The 17,235-nt window shown below is 39.8% G+C and overlaps 1 protein-coding gene across 2 annotated transcripts in view; it reads left to right on the top strand.

Moving 5' to 3' along the window:
* The first annotated feature begins 436 nt into the window (after positions 1-436).
* Positions 437-17,235, top strand: part of PRKD1 (protein kinase D1) — a 349,952-nt gene continuing 333,153 nt past the window's right edge. For both annotated transcript variants that reach the window (XM_052659486.1, XM_052659484.1), the window contains exon 1: positions 437-700. In XM_052659486.1, coding sequence (XP_052515446.1) covers positions 437-700 — 264 coding nt within the window. The remainder of the gene's footprint in view (positions 701-17,235) is intronic.

Raw genomic sequence — 17,235 nt, 5'->3', positions numbered from 1 at the left:
ACACTGCGGCCAGTGCGGCCGCGCGGCCGCGGCTCTTGCGGCTCCGGCGCCGGCCGGGTGGTGGCTCCGCAGCGCCCGCCCCTCGCTCCCCTACCCCGCCCCTCGCGCCCCCTTCCCCGCCCCCGCCCGGCGCCCCGGCCTCGCAGACCCGCCGCCCTGTCCCTCCGCGCGCGCCGCAGCTGCTGCTCCTCCGCGCGGCGGCGCCTCCCCCGCGCGCCGCCCGCGCTGCCGGCGGCGCAGCCCTCCCGCCTCGGCCATTTTCTCTCCACCCCCTCCCCTCCCGATCCTCATCCCCTCGCCCTTCCCCCCGCGCGGGGACTTTTCCGGAAAGTTTTTATTTTCCGCTTCGACTCTTGAAGAAAGAAGCTCCCGGCTCGGCGGCAGCAAAACTTTTCAGCCGCCGGGCCCCGCGGCCCTCGGTGCGCCCGGCCGAGCGATGAGCGCCCCTCCGGTCCTGCGGCCGCCCAGCCCGCTGCTGCCCGTGGCGGCGGCAGCAGCCGCGGCGGCGGCCGCGCTGGTCCCGGGGTCCGGGCCGGGGCCCGCGCCGTTCCTGAATCCCGTCGCGGCCCCGGCCGGGGGCATCTCCTTCCATCTGCAGATCGGCTTGAGCCGCGAGCCGGTGCTGCTGCTGCAGGACTCGTCCGGGGACTACAGCCTGGCGCACGTCCGCGAGATGGCTTGCTCTATCGTCGACCAGAAGGTAAGGCGCCGCGCGACTCTGAGCCCGGCGCCTCCCGGCCGCGCTGGGGGCACTGCCCTCCGGCCGCCCCTCGCTGCGCCAACTTTCCGGCTCCGGGGGCTCGGCCGGCAGCCAGCCTAGCCGGCGCTCTGGAAGGGTCCGACACCGGCCGAGGTTGGACGCCCGCATCCGAGGCTCTGCACTTCGTGTTGTTCTGTTCCCCCCTTGCCCCAACCTCTTCCTATTCCCGATTTCTCTCCAGTCCGCATCCTTCTCCCCCAATTCCATCCCTTTCAGGACATTTCCAGGTATCTTCTATTTTCTGGTCGCACCTCTCTCCCTCTCAGTAAAGACTTCTCGGCTCTCCCCTCTCTTCGCTCTGGACCCTGGACCAGCACATTCCTGGCGCCGAAATCCTCCTTCCTGCACTAGAGTTTCCCTGGGGACACGCTCAGCACGATTTCAGCACCACTCCCTTCCCCTTCAGGCCCCTCTCCCAGCTCAGATTGATGCTGAGGAGTTCCTGGAATGATCTAGAGAGGAGGAATTTCTCACCTGTCAAATAAGCTTTTAAGAGAGAATGATTGACTCGGCCAGCTGTGAAAACAAATGACCAGACCACAGCTCCCCACCTCCTTGTGTTCTATTCCCAACTCTGAACATGGGCGCAGTTTTTTCAATGATAAATCTGAAAGTTGCAGCCTTCTGGATTTTGATTTCCAGGGCACTGATAGTGGAGCTTTGAAGCCAGTACACAGGCATGTGAATGGGAGGGGTCCTGTCCAGGAGCACCCCAGGCTGGCTGTGCCCCCACGTTTGAGGTTGTGGGACTTTGGACAGCGGCCACCAAAGGCAGGGTGGAAAAGGAGCCATTATCCTGGACTATGCCGCCCAGGGAGGAGACCTGGCCCGCCTGTCGCTGTTTATAGTGCGATTTTGAATTTCAGGTTGTTTCTGTGGCGGTCCAGAGGGGAGTTGCATGGAAGGGGGTGATAAGAGTGTAAAGGAAAGGGGGCCGTGGCGCCAGTCTTCTTAGTGTAAACAGCAAGGATTTCTGGGTGGAGACAGAGGTCTTTAAAGGTGCTGAATTTCAACCCTGAAGGACTGACTGGTACTTGCTTTATAAAGATCCCTTGACTAATCATGAAAGCTTTCTTTAAACTGTTTGGAACAGAATTTGCTAAACCTGTGTGGTGAATTGTAGCACTGAGCACAGAAATATTAGGAAAAATCCCTAGGGAGAAATCACTAGTCTAAAAGTTGTAAAAGTTCTGGAGGCCAGACTAAGTTAACAGTGAGTGTCAGGATTTTTGTTTATTGAACGGAGTGACATTTTATAATACGTGTGACTCAGTTTTTTGCATCTTCCACGTAAATGGCAGATACTGTCTAATTCTGTTTCAAGTCATATCATATGCCCTCTCCTCATCAATACTGTTGGAGAAGGCAATGGCAGCCCTTCCAGTACTCTTGCCTGGAGAATCCCAGGGACTGCGGAGCCTGGTGGGCTGCCCTCTATGGGGTCGCACAGAGTCGGACACGACTGAAGCAACTTGGCAGCAGCAGCAGCAGCATCATCAATACTGTGAAGTGTCTGTTGCAGGTTAACAGGAGCGTTCTCCTGGGCACTGAAAGCCTTCCCTTAATGGAAGTTGCAGTCTACAACCATTTCCATTGGAGTGCAAGCCAGTTAATTAAAGGACAATACTGAATAAGCACATAAAGAACCTAAGGTAAAGTTTCTTAAAGAGCTAATGTGATTGTATAGAATTTTAGCTGAAAGTAAGTGAGTTACAGATAATATTCATTGGGTCAAATTAATATGGACAGACTATCTTTGAACAGTTTTAAAGGGCGTGCCTGTGCACACACCCGTGCACACACACACGCATATAGCCACACCTTGATGGAATTTAGAATGAGGAGAAATATGCATGTTTCAAGAGGTTTGAGACTAGAAACTGAATGAAGAGTGAATTCTTATCTCTGTAACTACCAAGAGGAATGCCTTGTGGAGGGGATGATATGTGTTCAGGAGAGCAGCAGAAAGCACCTGTGGAATAGGATAGTGACTAGAATATTTAGAGAAAGTAAAATTACGAAAAGGCTTGTCAATTAAGATGAACTCAAATTACTAGGAATCTCTGTATCTTCTACATAGAGAAATCAAGGACAGCTGAAAGATGGATTTGCTTTGTGGAATATGTTTTAGAAGGCCAAAAATGTTATGGCAGAAGGAAAACTGAAGCTCATGAGCTAATAGAATCCTGAGCCAAAGCTCTGGAGGAGAGACCTGGAGAAACACTGGCAAAGGGAAATCACCAGTCCTGGTGACTGATTTACAAGGGGAACCCCTTCGTTTTCTATTTATTCTAGTAGTTCTGTCTCTAAGAGTTTGAGAGTTTGTTTGGGATAGCTGAATAAAGATCTCACACTATTTTTTTTTGCAGGGGGGTATGTTGTGGCAAAGAGAGAGATTTAGAGATGTGTGTGGATTTGAGAGTTATTTATATACAGGATACTGTAATTAGGTATTTACTCGATAGGAAAAATTTTCACCTATCTGTTTTCTGTCATCTATCTTGAGATACAATTATACCTCAAGATTAAGAGGGCTGAGTATCCATCACAGGATAGCAGAGACAGCAGAAATGGAGGAGGGGGTCAGTGTGGAGTCAAGGAAATGGGAACAATTTCTTTGTCCCTTACTTTAGATTCTCTTGAATTACTTTCTCAAGATACTAACTCAGAGATAGGATGACAGGAGAGAAAAAGAAAGGGAGGAAGGGAGAGAAATGAATGTTTTAGGACAGTGCTGGGATTTAGAAGTCATTTACAATTTACTATGTAGAATGGAGTCCTGTAGAGTTCTCAGCAGATTTCTCTAGATTTTCTGAGCCCTCCACGTTCATTGCATTGTAACATGTTAAGAAGGTTTTCATGTGATAGCTTTGAGAGTTTCCTAAATACGAACAGAGATCAGACTATCTTAAATTTTTGGAAATATTAGCTGACAGTTCAGTTTCTATCAGCAACATTCATGGGACATTTTCCGTGGGATGAACGACTGTGGAATGAGCTAAATAAGAGAGGTCTATCTCTGAGAAATAGTATTTTAAGTTATTGTTGCTATTACTTAGAATTTATGGTTTTTTGTTAATCATGTAGGTTTGCTAAGTGGCAGATATATGATTACGCTTGAAAATTTTTGATGGTAACTGAGCAAAAATATTCTGATTTTAAGATAAATGTACCCTAAGTATGTACTGAATTATATAGCCAAAGAATTAAAAAAAATTTTTTTAACATTTAATACAGTTTTTATATTATATTGGAGCATAGTTAATTTACACTGTGTTTCAGGTATACAGCAAAGTGATTCAGTTGATTTTTTAAAAAATATTTTAGTTTAGGTGAAAAATCTATAAAGTGTCGCATACATCTTGGTATGTAACACTTTATGAATATAGAGACAGTATATTTGGGGAAATATTGGTTTAATGTTTTCTCTATATTATGCTTATTTCTTTACTTTGCAAGCATGTAACCTTGAAGGCTGGTTGTATATGAAGATATGTATCATGTTAGATAGTATTCATGACTATTATTTTCTGGAGGGTAAAAAACAGTTACAGTAATTGACTTCATTTTGAAACATTGTTACTTTCTACTATCAAAAGAACCTTGAATATGAGCATCTATGTGCACACACACACTCTTCCTAAAAAAGCAGTATTAGGGATGTGGAATGCAATTAATAGGACTATGCATTCATTTTGCCTGTTATCTTACTAGATAGACAACTCATATTTCCCTTTAGAATTTACTTAAATGAAGTAATAGCATCTCTAAGGCTCCTGGCATATTTTCACTTTGCATAGTCATTTTTCTGACCAAGGAAATTAAGAAGTGAAATTTTAGGGAAGATAGCTCATTAAAGGTAAAACAAAGGATAGTGCCTTAGTTTGAGAGCAGCTGTGCTCTGTTTATAGTTGTTTTGCTTTCTTAATTATAAGTTGTTTTCTTAACACTTGTAGTGTCACTTTAATTTTTATTGTTAATTTTAGCTATGCTACTTCTACACAGATTGAAGAAACTGGGAGTGACTGGCTGTTTGACCAGGTCAGCACACTTAGACCAACAAAATCCTTTTAAGCAAATAGACGTTTGGGTTGTAGGTTTGTATATTTTTATTCAGAATTTTCATTTATCATCACTGTATTGTCATCATTTACACTGTCATCATTGTCATCATTGACAATTTACAGTTGTCATCATTTCTGTTATTTCTGATTTAATGATGAAGTATAGAATGTGTCAGTTCAGTAAGTGATTCTTAAAGTAATATAATGCTTTAATATGGTGTATTTAAAATTTTCAAGTTTAGTTTAGAGTAAGAGTATATTTTGATATATATGTAATGCCTGTGTAATATATGTCTAATATATACATATGTAGTATATTGTCTAAGTATCTAAGTGTGTTTTGAAACATAATTTTGCAAGCCTAAATCCCAGGGACGGGGGAGCCTGGTGGGCTGACGTCTATGGGGTCACACAGAGTCAGACACGACTGAAGTGACTTAGCAGCAGTAGCAGCAGCAGTTATCTGTGTATAGCCACCATATGTTAAAGTATTGTTTAATAATTTGCATTATAGGCTGTAAAATTGAGGCCTTATTATATATCTTATGATGCAAAAGAGAAACTCTCCTTTATGTTTTTTCTATCAATACACAGAACTAAAAACCTTTTCATATCAGTGAATGTTGTTGAACACTTCTCCCAAGGAAATATTTGAGTAAGCCTTCCAAACTTTGGGCTGGGAGAATTGGACAATTGGCTATTTTGACAAATATATGAATTACTTTAGATCTTTAGATCCAGGATTAAAATAAATTGGAAAGACTTTTCTGTGACAGCTATAGTCTGTGTGTATGTGAGAGAGGAGGTTAGAGGTGGAGCTGGAAAACTATTAGTATTTTATGAACGTGTTGCTCTGTATCACCAAACTCCTGTCATAACCATTAAGGGAGATTTGAAACTTTATTTTGCCAATTATTTTTATTCTTCTGTGAGATGGTTGTATGTAGGTCTTCACTATTTATTCATGCTGGTGCTGCTGCTAAGTCACTTCAGTTGTGTCCGACTCTGCGCGACCCCATAGACGGCAGCCCACTTGGCTCCCCTGTCCCTGGGATTCTCCAGGCAAGAACACTGGAGTGGGTTGCCATTTCCTTCTGCAATGCATGAAAGTGAAAAGTCAAAGTGAAGTCGCTCAGTCGTGTCCGACCCTCAGCGACCCCATGGACTGCAGCCTTCCAGGCTCCTCCATCCATGGGATTTTCCAGGCAGGAGTACTAGAGTGGCGTGTCATTGCCTTCTCCAGGATGCCTTTTAATGACCTTACTAGACAAATCAAAATCCTATAAATGTATAGTTGTCACTTATCTAAGATTACTCTGAAGAGTAAAGATAATATGTGTAGAGGATTAAATATACTGCCGGTATATAGGTGACTAATAAATAGTGTTACAGATATGTGAGGCTTTATAGACTAGCATACTGTTTTATTAACAAAAGAAATGTATACTCTATTGTCTCATTCTTATCTCAATATAAAATTAAAATTGTATTAATTAGCAATATGGCCGTAAGGCCAAGGTAACATTTTTTTCCCTTGCCCTCTACAATAGGGCAAATGTTATGAGTAGTTGCATTTTGATACTGCCTCTCAATTTTCAACCTCTTAAAATGTTTCAAGGAGCAATTTGATTATTATCAAATGAAAAACACAAAGGTTGATAAAGATCATTATATTGCTTTTTATTATTTTTGCCAAGTTGATTTAATTCCTTTTCAATTGCGAGTGGAATTCCAATGATATCTCGTTTGATAAAAAGCAAAATAAAACAGGTAATGGTATCCCATTTAACAGTATAATGATTCTCAGATCTGATCCTCAAGATAAATAAAAAGTTATTTTGCAAATTAACCATTGATGTGAGGAGGAACACACTTGGAAATGGCTTATAGAGATCACATTTTGCTGTCATGCTAGCATCTAGAGCTAGTTTGCTAAACTGTTACATCTGATGACTAGCTGATAATAACATAGTTTTGCACACGCAGTAGTGTTAGACTGGGGCTAGAGGCGATTTTACTGGGGAACAGTTAAGATAGAAGTTTGGCTAAGCCAGTCACAAGTCTTTCTCCAGATATTTTCCCAGCTACTAGTTACCACTCATGGAAGTTCATGCTCCATTATAAAACTTTCAGACAACAATAATCAGTAATTGTTCATCCTTTGAAGAAAAAAAGTGGAATGCATAATTATATGAAAACTATATATTTGTGTGTATTACACTGGAATCATCGAATAAGTTCTCAGTTCAGTTCAGTTGCTCAGTCGTGTCCGACTCTTTGCGGCACCGTGAACTGCAGCACGCCAGGCCTCCCTGTCTATCACCAACTCCCCAAGTTCACCCAAACTCACGTGCATTGAGTTGGTGATGCCATCCAACCACCTTATCCTCTGTCGTCCGCTTCTCCTCCTGACCTCAATCTTTCACAGCATTAGGGTCTTTTCAAATGAGTCAGCTCTTTGCATCAGGTGGCCGAAGTATTGGAGTTTCAGCTTCAACATCAGTCCTTCCAGTGAAAACTCAGGACTGTACTCCTTTAGGATAGACTGGTTGGATCTCCTTGCAGTCCAAGGGACCCTCAAGAGTCTCCTCCAACACCACAGCTCAAAAGCATCAATTCTTCGGTGCTCAGCTTTCTGTATAGTCCAACTCTCACATCCATACATGACCACAGGAAAAACCATAGCCTTGACTAGACGGACCTTTGTTGACAAAGGTCTCTGCTTTTTAATATGCTGTCTAGGTTGGTCATAACTTTCCTTCCAAGGAGTAAGCATCTTTTAATTTCATGGCTGCAGTCACCATCTGCAGTGATTTTGGAGCCCCCCAAAATGAAGTCTGACACTGTTTCCACTGTTTGCCCATCTATATCCCATGAAGTGATGGGACCAGATGTCATGATCTTAGTTTTCTGAATGTTGAGCTTTAAACCAACTTTTCCACTCTCCTCTTTCACTTTCATCAAGAGGGTCTTTAGTTCCTCTTCACTTTCTGCCATAAGGGTGGTATCATATGCGTATCTGAGGTTATTGATATTTCTCCCGGCAATCTTGATTCCAGCTTATGCTTCTTCCAGCCCAGCATTTCTCATAATGTACTCTGCATAGAAGTTAAATAAGCAGGGTGACAATATACAGCCTTGACATACTCCTTTTCCTAATAAGTTCTCAAGTTGTAGTGAAAGACTAATGTAATCATCAAGATAGCAGGGCTGGACTCAGATTGAATTAGAAGTGAATAAAATTCAGTTCCATTGGAGTTGATCATAACATAAAGGTTCTTTTTAAAAATATATTTGCTTGCATTGTTTTTGTGTACTGAAAATAGCTAATGCTTTTGACTTCGGATAGTCACCTCAGTTCATCTGTAAGATCTAAGCCTGGATGTGGAAATACAGGTTAAAAATATAGAATGTTTTTAAAGATAGTGCTCATCTTTTAATGTCCCCAATGTCTCTATTCTAGAGAGGTTTTGAAAATAAGATTTAAGTTTCATAAGTCTTTCCTTGAGGCCGAAATATGTTAGAAGAACATACAACAAAAAGAAAAAGTGTATCAATTTTTTTTTTTGTTTTCATAGAACTTAGATACAGAGAAAATGGTTGTTTTGCTCACAGATAGTAAAAGTTTTTTTTCCATCTACAAGAATATGTGAAATTTCCCCAGGAATTCCTCTGATACTGTCAACCAAATATTTTTTTCCCATTAAAAACCAATAATGACAGCACCACTTGAAGTTATTTGGCAACAGAGAAACCCACATTATGCTGTTTCTTGTTTGTCTTTCTAGTCTCACAGAAAACAGATAATTAAATAAATAAAGCCTTTAATTACATGGCCACTGTGGCCATTTGGCCAATATTTTACAATTTATATACTTAAAATGGTGAGAATTGATATAAGAATACTACATATTGAGACACAGTTATGCCTGTCCAAATTTATAATTTCCTGTATAGAAATTTCTCCTAAAGTTTAAAAAAGGCTTTATTAGACTAAAGCTAGACAGTTGATACAGCAACTAAGCAATGTTGGCAAATATGAAGATTAGATTTTTAAATAGGCAATCATGCACAGATTTTGTTCAACTTATTTTAATGAAAAGGGAAAAAAGTTATGTACTTTTCATTGCTTCACTGGTTCATTGGCTTTTTTTCTCTCTAGGTCACTAATTGTTGAGGAATTTGTTGAATTTGCTGCTTGTATTTAGGCACAATTTCAAAAATGTCTGAATTCCTTGCTCCATAATTGTCAGCAATCTTTTTTTTTTTTTTTTACATACATGTCATGAAATGAATGAAAAATATGAATATGATCATGAAAATACGAGCCACAAGCCGCTGTGGTTTTCACCATTGTTAAAAGCAGGGAGGAATTGCGGGAATGGTTGGGTACAGAAAGGGTGGCATTTAAGCTGTGGTGATGGCATTGAATCCAGGGTGACTGAGCAGATTCGAGTAGGTTACCAGCAGTGAGGCTTGTGGGATTTTGAGACTCGTGGCACCTGAGGGCAGCGAAGGAGAGTGGCAGCCCTGACCTCTTATGGATTCAATCAGCAGGAACGGTCCCATCAGGGAAAGCATTGGGAGAGGTCTGGAAGTGGCTTTTTACAAGCAGATAGTCCGCTTGGGAAGTTTTCACAATGTCACAGATGAGGGGTTCAGATAGCAGCTCCGAGAGGACTTGACTGGGAGAGTTTCAGGAAGGGTTCTGCTCATGGTAACGAGGCCCGCAAAAGGGAGCCTCCAGGAGCCACACCTTCCTGGCATGGACTCTTGGGTGCCTGTCTGTATCTTAGCTTCTTGGCGTTTGTCGTGTCTGGTTTTCACAGTAGCTCTTTGTGATAGTCATTTTCTCTCCATTTTAAGGTTGAAGGAGCTGAATAAGGGTCAGAAAGGTTAAATCATTTACTACTCTAATCATGTAACTATTAGGTAAAAAGCAAAAGCACTCAATTCTTTTTTCCCATCACTGTAGGTAATCCTAAGAACAGGGAGAGCTGGAATGGCCATAGGTCTATACAGAGTCTGAAATTACCAAATTGAAAGGGAGGGGAATGTTAAACTCCCTTACATTAAACTCCCTATTTAAAAACACTTCAGCTTTGACAGTGTGATATTATTTCTGTTAGTTTAAATTATTTCTTAGTCTAGAAGACTTGCTTATTTTGGTTCATATCCCAGTTAGTGGTCAGGTCAGCTGAGATTCTAACCACTTTGGGGGATACCACGGCATGTCCCCCATCTTATCAGTGGCAAGATACTCATAAGGGACATGAAATATGGACTCTCATTGGGGATATTAGAGCCTTTAGAGATACGTGATTGCCTGAAGTAGTGATATTTTAGAAACATGGATTACCCTTGAGGAGTCATATAAACTGCAGTGTATCTACTTGTTATTTAGATATTTATAAATAAATATCTATGTAGCAGAATCTGGTTTGGTATGTGCTTTCATTGTACTCCGATAAGAAGATGTAAGGATAGCCAATCCTCACCCATCTTTATAAATTTCCAGACACCAACTGTTGTTTATTCAGAGAAGTTAATTATCTGGTGTGATTAAATTTCCTGGGTTGGTTCACAGCACTTCCTTCCTAGGAAATGTGGACATGGAGGTGTTTTGGAAGAAGCGATTATGGTAAGATTATGTATTGGTCCAGTGTGGCTCAGGACTAGTGGATGTAAAGAATCTTAGCCACTTATGAAAATCAGTGAATCATTTCTTTCTTCTTAAATAAGACATTGATTATGAGAAGATTCTGAGAAAATAGTTAAGGGTCTTAAGAAGAGTGCCTGTCAGTGGTTGTTTTTCATTTGAGAAGTATGTGGATTGACTGTGTGCATATGCTAAGGATTATGGTGTGCAAGTATATTCCCTCTTTTCTATAAATTTAATGTATTTGCCTATTTTTGGTCACTTATGAATTAGCCTACCCTACGGTAAACTCTCACTTATACATAATCAATTGCAGACCCCATGGAAGTTTTCCTTTCCACTTTAGTAGTGCTAACCAATCTGGATAGTGAATTGCTCCTTTGCGTTGTCTGTGTACAGGGCTAAGGCCAGCACTTGCTGTGTAGACTAATTGTACTGTCTTTAGGCTTTGCTGCTGCTGCTGCTGCTGCTGAGTCGCTTCAGTTGTGTCCGACTCTGTGCGACCCCATAGACGGCAGCCCACCAGGCTCCCCCGTCCCTGGGATTCTCCAGGCAAGAACACTGGAGTGGGTTGCATATCCTTCTCCAATGCAGGAAAGTGAAAAGTGAAAGGGAAGTCGCTCAGTCGTGTCCGACTATTGGCGACCCCATGGACTGCAGCCCACCAGGCTCCTCCATCCGTGGGATTTTCCAGGCAAGAGTACTGGAGTGGGGTGCCATCGCTTTCTCCGGTCTTTAGGCTTTACAGCAATGTAATTGCTTGTATAAGTGGACATGATTTGATTTAAAGTATGATATAACTCAGTTTTATCCTAAGGGTTCCTGCCCTGAATGACTATTGGGAAGCATATAGGAAAGTAGTTATATTCAGCCCTGATGGATTGGAAATGTACCTGAAATATTGCCTGTCTTTGATATATTTGGAACTTTGCAGCTTTAGTATAACAGACAAGTTCCTAGGGAATTCTCTTTTGACATTACTCACTGGTGATCTCTTGGCTGACAAGAAGGCAAAGACCTATCTGGCTGTAGTAGAAATCTGAATTTACTAGATGTTTCCTAGTATAGCACTATGCCTGTAAGCCTTATCTTGAGATAAACCATCTTGAATTAGGAGAACATAGCATCAGTTGCAGAGAAGGCAATGTCAACCCACTCCAGTACTCTTGCCTCGAGAATCCCATGGATGGAGGAGCCTGGTAGGCTATAGTCCATGGGGTCGCTAGGAGTCAGACATGACTGAGGGACTTCACTTTCACTTTTCACTTCCATGCTTTGGAGAAGGAAATGGCAACCCACTCCAGTGTTCTTGCCTGGAGAATCCCAGGGACAGAGGAGCCTGTTGGGCTGCCGTCTATGGGGTCGCACAGAGTCGGACACGACTGAAGCGACTTAGCAGCAGCAACAGCAGCAGTTGCTGTTCAAGGAGTAAGTAGTAAAGTGAATTGCTCGTGCCTGACTCTTCTCTACCAATGATCAGTACTGAGAAAAAATTACTTAGGTTCAGAGTAGTTTCTTGACAGGAAGGTTCTGTGGCCTTCCCTTTGACACATGCTAATTCCATCTGCTACTGTGGCACCTGTTGTCACCTGGGATGTAGAGTTTTAGAGTATTTAAAGAAATCCAACAGCTTGCATAGATTTGCAAAGAATGAAAGATCTTGCATGATCTTAGCTCTTATTCAATTCTCTGGGAGGAATATGGAGCAAAAGTGAACATACAATAAGAATGGACTAATTTAATTGAGTGGAGTTACATAGAGTGAGCAGATGCCCACTTACCTGGGACAGTCCCAGTTGTGTCTGTTGTCCTGGAAATCCTTTAAATTGTATGTTTACGGATAAAAACGGTAGAGTTTTAAGTTAAAAACAAGCAACAAACAAAAACAGAAAGAAAACCTTACTTAGGACAGACATTGTGTTGCCTTTTGGCCAAATGTCTTTGTATATTTAAAAATAAAAGCAAAACTTACATGTCAAATCTATTTCATGGAGTCTTCAGATTATATGTATTAACTATGTCACTTTGAGTAACTATTCTAAGTGGATTCTTGGGCTAAAAACAAAAACCTTACTTTGATTAGACTACTGCTATCCTCTTTGATGCAAAGTTTCTGTATAACTTGAAGATATAGCCAATATTTACAATTGATTTCATAAACCAGTTAATTAGATCTGAGTTTGAATATAGTATCTAAAATAATTTGCACTCTATTTTTCCAACCAGTCAGTGTAAATCAAGGTGCCGTGATACTTATGTATGTGTTTTTGTTTCCAACAGCAAATAATTTTACTTATTTTGGTGATTCATGCTACCCTTGTTAATTCAAGTAAGTAAACAGAAAGGCCTGCCTTGAAGCTCCAGTACCCTTGGCAACCATCACAAAGGCAGAATACTCTGACTTACATGCAGAGGGATAACACTATCATAGTTTCACGTTGTACTCTCTTTTATTCTCTCGTCTGCAGAAAGTATAATGTGGTTAGCAGAAAGGAGAGAAATTGCACATCAATATCCTTGATTACTTAGAAAACTTGTCTTATATTTAAAAAACAAGTAGGCAAATAAGGGAGATAATTTTTTGGAAATCGTGTTGTCCCATGATAATAATGTGTAGGTTATATCTCGTATTTTCTTAAGCTATTCACAGGTAGAGCCTGGAAGAAGCAAATATATGAGGTATACCTAGTCCTCTATGCTTGACTTCTATTGATGATTATACTGTTGAAGTAATAGTAAGACTTTTAGGTTCAGAAATTACAGTGTTGAAAATGATGCAAGTAAATGGGGTCTAAAGCCATTTGAAAAGAAATTTGATTTTGTATGATCATTTCTGTTTGGAATTTTCCACGCACGAACTATTATAATTTTATACTTCAGTTAAATAATTGTTTTTCTTTTATTTTGAAACCTATGTTTTTCTTTTATTTTGAAAATTATAGAATTGCCACATATAATGGATGAATAGTGATCCTCAAAGATGTCCACATCTTAATTCCTGGAACCTGCAAATGATACGGCAGAGGGACTTTATAGATGTTGGCTGAGTATTTTGAGGTCAGGAGAGTATCCTGGATTCTCTGAAGTAATATTAAGAATTTTATATGGGTGGCCAGTCCCATCGTGTAAACCCTTAAAAGTGGTGAATCTTCTAGGATAGGTCAGACGGATGAGACTGAGAAGCAGGAAAGATTACAAACCTAAGAAGGACTGGATTCCTGTTGCTGACTTTGAAGTTGGAGGAAATGGGCTGGGAACCAAGGAATGCTGGGGTCATTATGAGAGGAAAACAGGAGGACACCGAGTATAATAATAGGGAGAGATGTGACAGCAGAAACTGGGCTGGGGGCTATTTGGAAAACCTTGAGCCAAGCTTTACAGTTGAAGCTAGACGCTGAAAAAGACAAGAAAAATGATTCTCCCCTAGAACCTCTAGAAGAACCACACATTGACTTTAACTCTGTGAAATTGACTTTGGACTCCAGAACTCTGAGAGGATAAATCTGTGTTTTTCAAAGTTGCTAAGTTTGTGGTAGTTTATTACAGAAGTAACAGGATACTAATATACCCCATTAACAGCCGAAAAGGTGAGAAATTCAGATAAATTACAAAATGAAAGTGTTCATTCTATAAGTGAATATGCTCATCATAACTCACATATTGTTCTTTTCTCTTTTCATATGGTACTTTCTATGTCAAGTTTTAAATATAAAATATTCAGGGCCTTGGGGGTAATTTTTGTGTGAAGGCTATTCAGATATTTACATTCGTTTTAGAATTTAGTTTTCAAGTTTTTAAAGTATAGATTCAGATGTTAGTCTTAATCTTGCAGCTTATATTTTAAATTTTTACTCTAGGAGACAGTCACATATAAGAATCTTTGAAGAATTAATATCCTTTGCAAATCCAATTATTTAGATACTTTCAAACATTTTAATGTATTTGATTTCCTTTAAATAATGCAATCACCTGCTTGATAAACCTTTGTATCTTCTTAAGTAATTTTTATACATTTGATAAATGAAACATAAATATGCAAATATGGTAATATGTAAGTTCTCAAGTATTCCATTGCCATATACATAAGCCAAAATTAAAATTAATTGCCTAATTATATTTACATAATATATAAGAAAAAGTATTAATAAAAGCATTAATATGATGTTTTTGACTCTCTTAAACTTTCCTCTATTTAATTACAAATATTCACATTTTGAAAGATCTTTTTCTACCTGTGAAATAATTATGTGATTTCACACAGTTTGTGGAGTTCCCTCTCCATGTAAATTCTATAGTTGTCTTCTCTTAGTTAAGTCTGCATAAACGCCAGTGCTTTTAGCTGAGACAGAAAGTGGATTCTTGTTGGAATTTAGGTCAGTTCCATGGAATCTTGTTTCAATTCCATTACTTCAGGAGGTAATCGTGTCCCCCACATCCCTGAATCCAATTTATATATTACTTCTGTGTGCTGAAAAGTCTCTAGTTCCTACCCAGATCAATCATTTGATTGGATTTTTAATTACTTTAGCTCCTAAGATAAATGAAACCCTTTTCTATCTACACTAAAGAATTTTGAACCTGATACGATAACTGCTTTTTCATACTTAAACATTTTTAAGGTTCTTAAGAAAATACTTCTTAGGGATATTAAATGTGTGATTGAACGTTGGCCCTCTCTCAGGGCTTTTCCTGACCACCTAGTCACAACTCATAAGAAGATTCTTCTAACTTGGTATCTTTCCTTATAAATAAAAAAACACTTAGGGCACCAATATCTAATATCTGAATATCTGAATACAGTTTGTATATGGATTTAACACAATATGTTCAACTTGTCAACTGTTCTTTGATATTTAAGATTCTATCAATTTTTTAAATGTCTTTATGCATATAGTATGGCAGACTTTTCCCCAGTTACATATATAACATTTATGTTTGAACTTGTCTGTTAAAATTCCTAAGATTAATAGTCTTTAATATTTTAGTATTGTCTGTAAATATTGCTAACATTAATATTTATAGTTTTTATTTTAGAATTATAGTGGTTCTTTTGCTTTCTTCAGTTTGAAAATTACAAACACATATGGTTTGGGGCTTTTGCTCTGTTTTAAAAGAGAAGGATTCAGAATAAACTGTTACATTTAATAGGCAGTGCTTAAATCCATCAGTGGGTAGACTGTGTATGGAATATATCTAGCAAATTCACAATGAGCAAATAATAAAATTGAAAAGGAAACAATACTTTCCATTTTCCAGCTTTCTTTCGTAACAACTGGCCTGTTATTTTCTCTATATCTAAATTCATTTTAATCTTTTAAAAAGTTGTTTGAAAAATATACATTCCTATGAATATTTAGGAAAATTCCATAAGATAATTTATTAAAATTTCACCCTTGCTTGCTATTACCGTTCTCTGTAATGTTCTTTAGATACCTGAAATACAAAAATAGATTCTTAAAGACATAAATGTGAAGTCATCTTTGACATGTCCATTTTCTCCAAAAATCCTTTCTTTTGCAAAAGAAACATTTGCATTGTTTGTTCAATACTGTAGAACTGTCTTTGATAATTTAAAATATCTTTTGATTGATAAAACTTTGATTTACACACAAAGGCTCAGGGAAATCTTTATTTAGTAAATGGAGTAAGATTAAGAAAATCACGTGAGAGTGTAACAGGCAACCATCTTTACCTGTTTTTCTTCTGTTATATCCCAGAAGTCTAGAACAGTGTATGGCACTGAATGATTTAAACTAATGATTTATCCCATCATGGTAAAGTTTCCAGAAGCAGAACCGTGTGTGGTCAGGCTTTATGCAGATTAAGTCTTTAGTTCTATCTAGGCTGTTTGCTTCGGAGAAGGCAATGGCAACCCACTCCAGTACTCTTGCCTGGAAAATCCCATGGATGGAGGAGCCTGGTGGGCTGCAGTCCATGGGGTCGCTAAGTCAGACTCGACTGAGAGACTTCAGTTTCACTTTCCACTTTCATGCATTGGAGAAGGAAATGGCAACCCACTCCAGTGTTCTTGCCTGGAGAATCCCAGGGACAGAGGAGCCTGGTGGGCTGCCGTCTATGGGGTCGCACAGAGTCAAACACGACTGAAGCGACTTAGCAGCAGCAGCAGCAGCAGGCTATTTGCTTTCTAGGAAATCCTCATTTCTTCCTTTGTTCCATAATTACTATTCAAATAATTGTTTTTTTAACTGAATTAGAAGTGTTTTGGAACATAAGATGTACTTCCGAAGAAAGTTGGACTGGTATTTGAGAAGACAAGCAAACAAACACAACACTCTGGGATCTGAATCTTTTCTGAGGAGTTGGTGTTCCTCTCATCTAACTGACTGGGCCAAGGACTTGAAGCCAGTGAAAGCCTTCTTTCCTGAAAACATTTTATGATAGGGCCTGAATAAATGTTTGTTGAGTTGAATTGAGAACAGAAAGGAATCTTTTGTGGTTGTTAGCGGATGCCTAGTTGAAGCGTTATGAAAGACAGTGTTTTACTTGTCATATCTCAGCCTCATTTACCTGGAGATTTTAAGAACATAATTGTGGAAATAATAAAAAGCCATACAAAAGATAGCTGTAGGAGAGATGGTGACGTGGAGGAAAGTATAATGTGTTTGCCCAGGATGGGGAGTGTGGCGCAGTGTGGTGGGGGAGGTGGGCAGGGGGTGGGTGTGAAGCAAAAAATAACACAAATTCAGCCAATGTTAGCTGAATGTTCCTTTGCTTTTTTTTTTTTTTTTTTT

Source organism: Budorcas taxicolor, chromosome 21, assembly GCF_023091745.1.
Source record: "Budorcas taxicolor isolate Tak-1 chromosome 21, Takin1.1, whole genome shotgun sequence".
NCBI classification, from domain to species: Eukaryota; Metazoa; Chordata; class Mammalia; order Artiodactyla; family Bovidae; genus Budorcas; species Budorcas taxicolor.
This window is presented reverse-complemented; position numbering and strand designations above follow the sequence as displayed.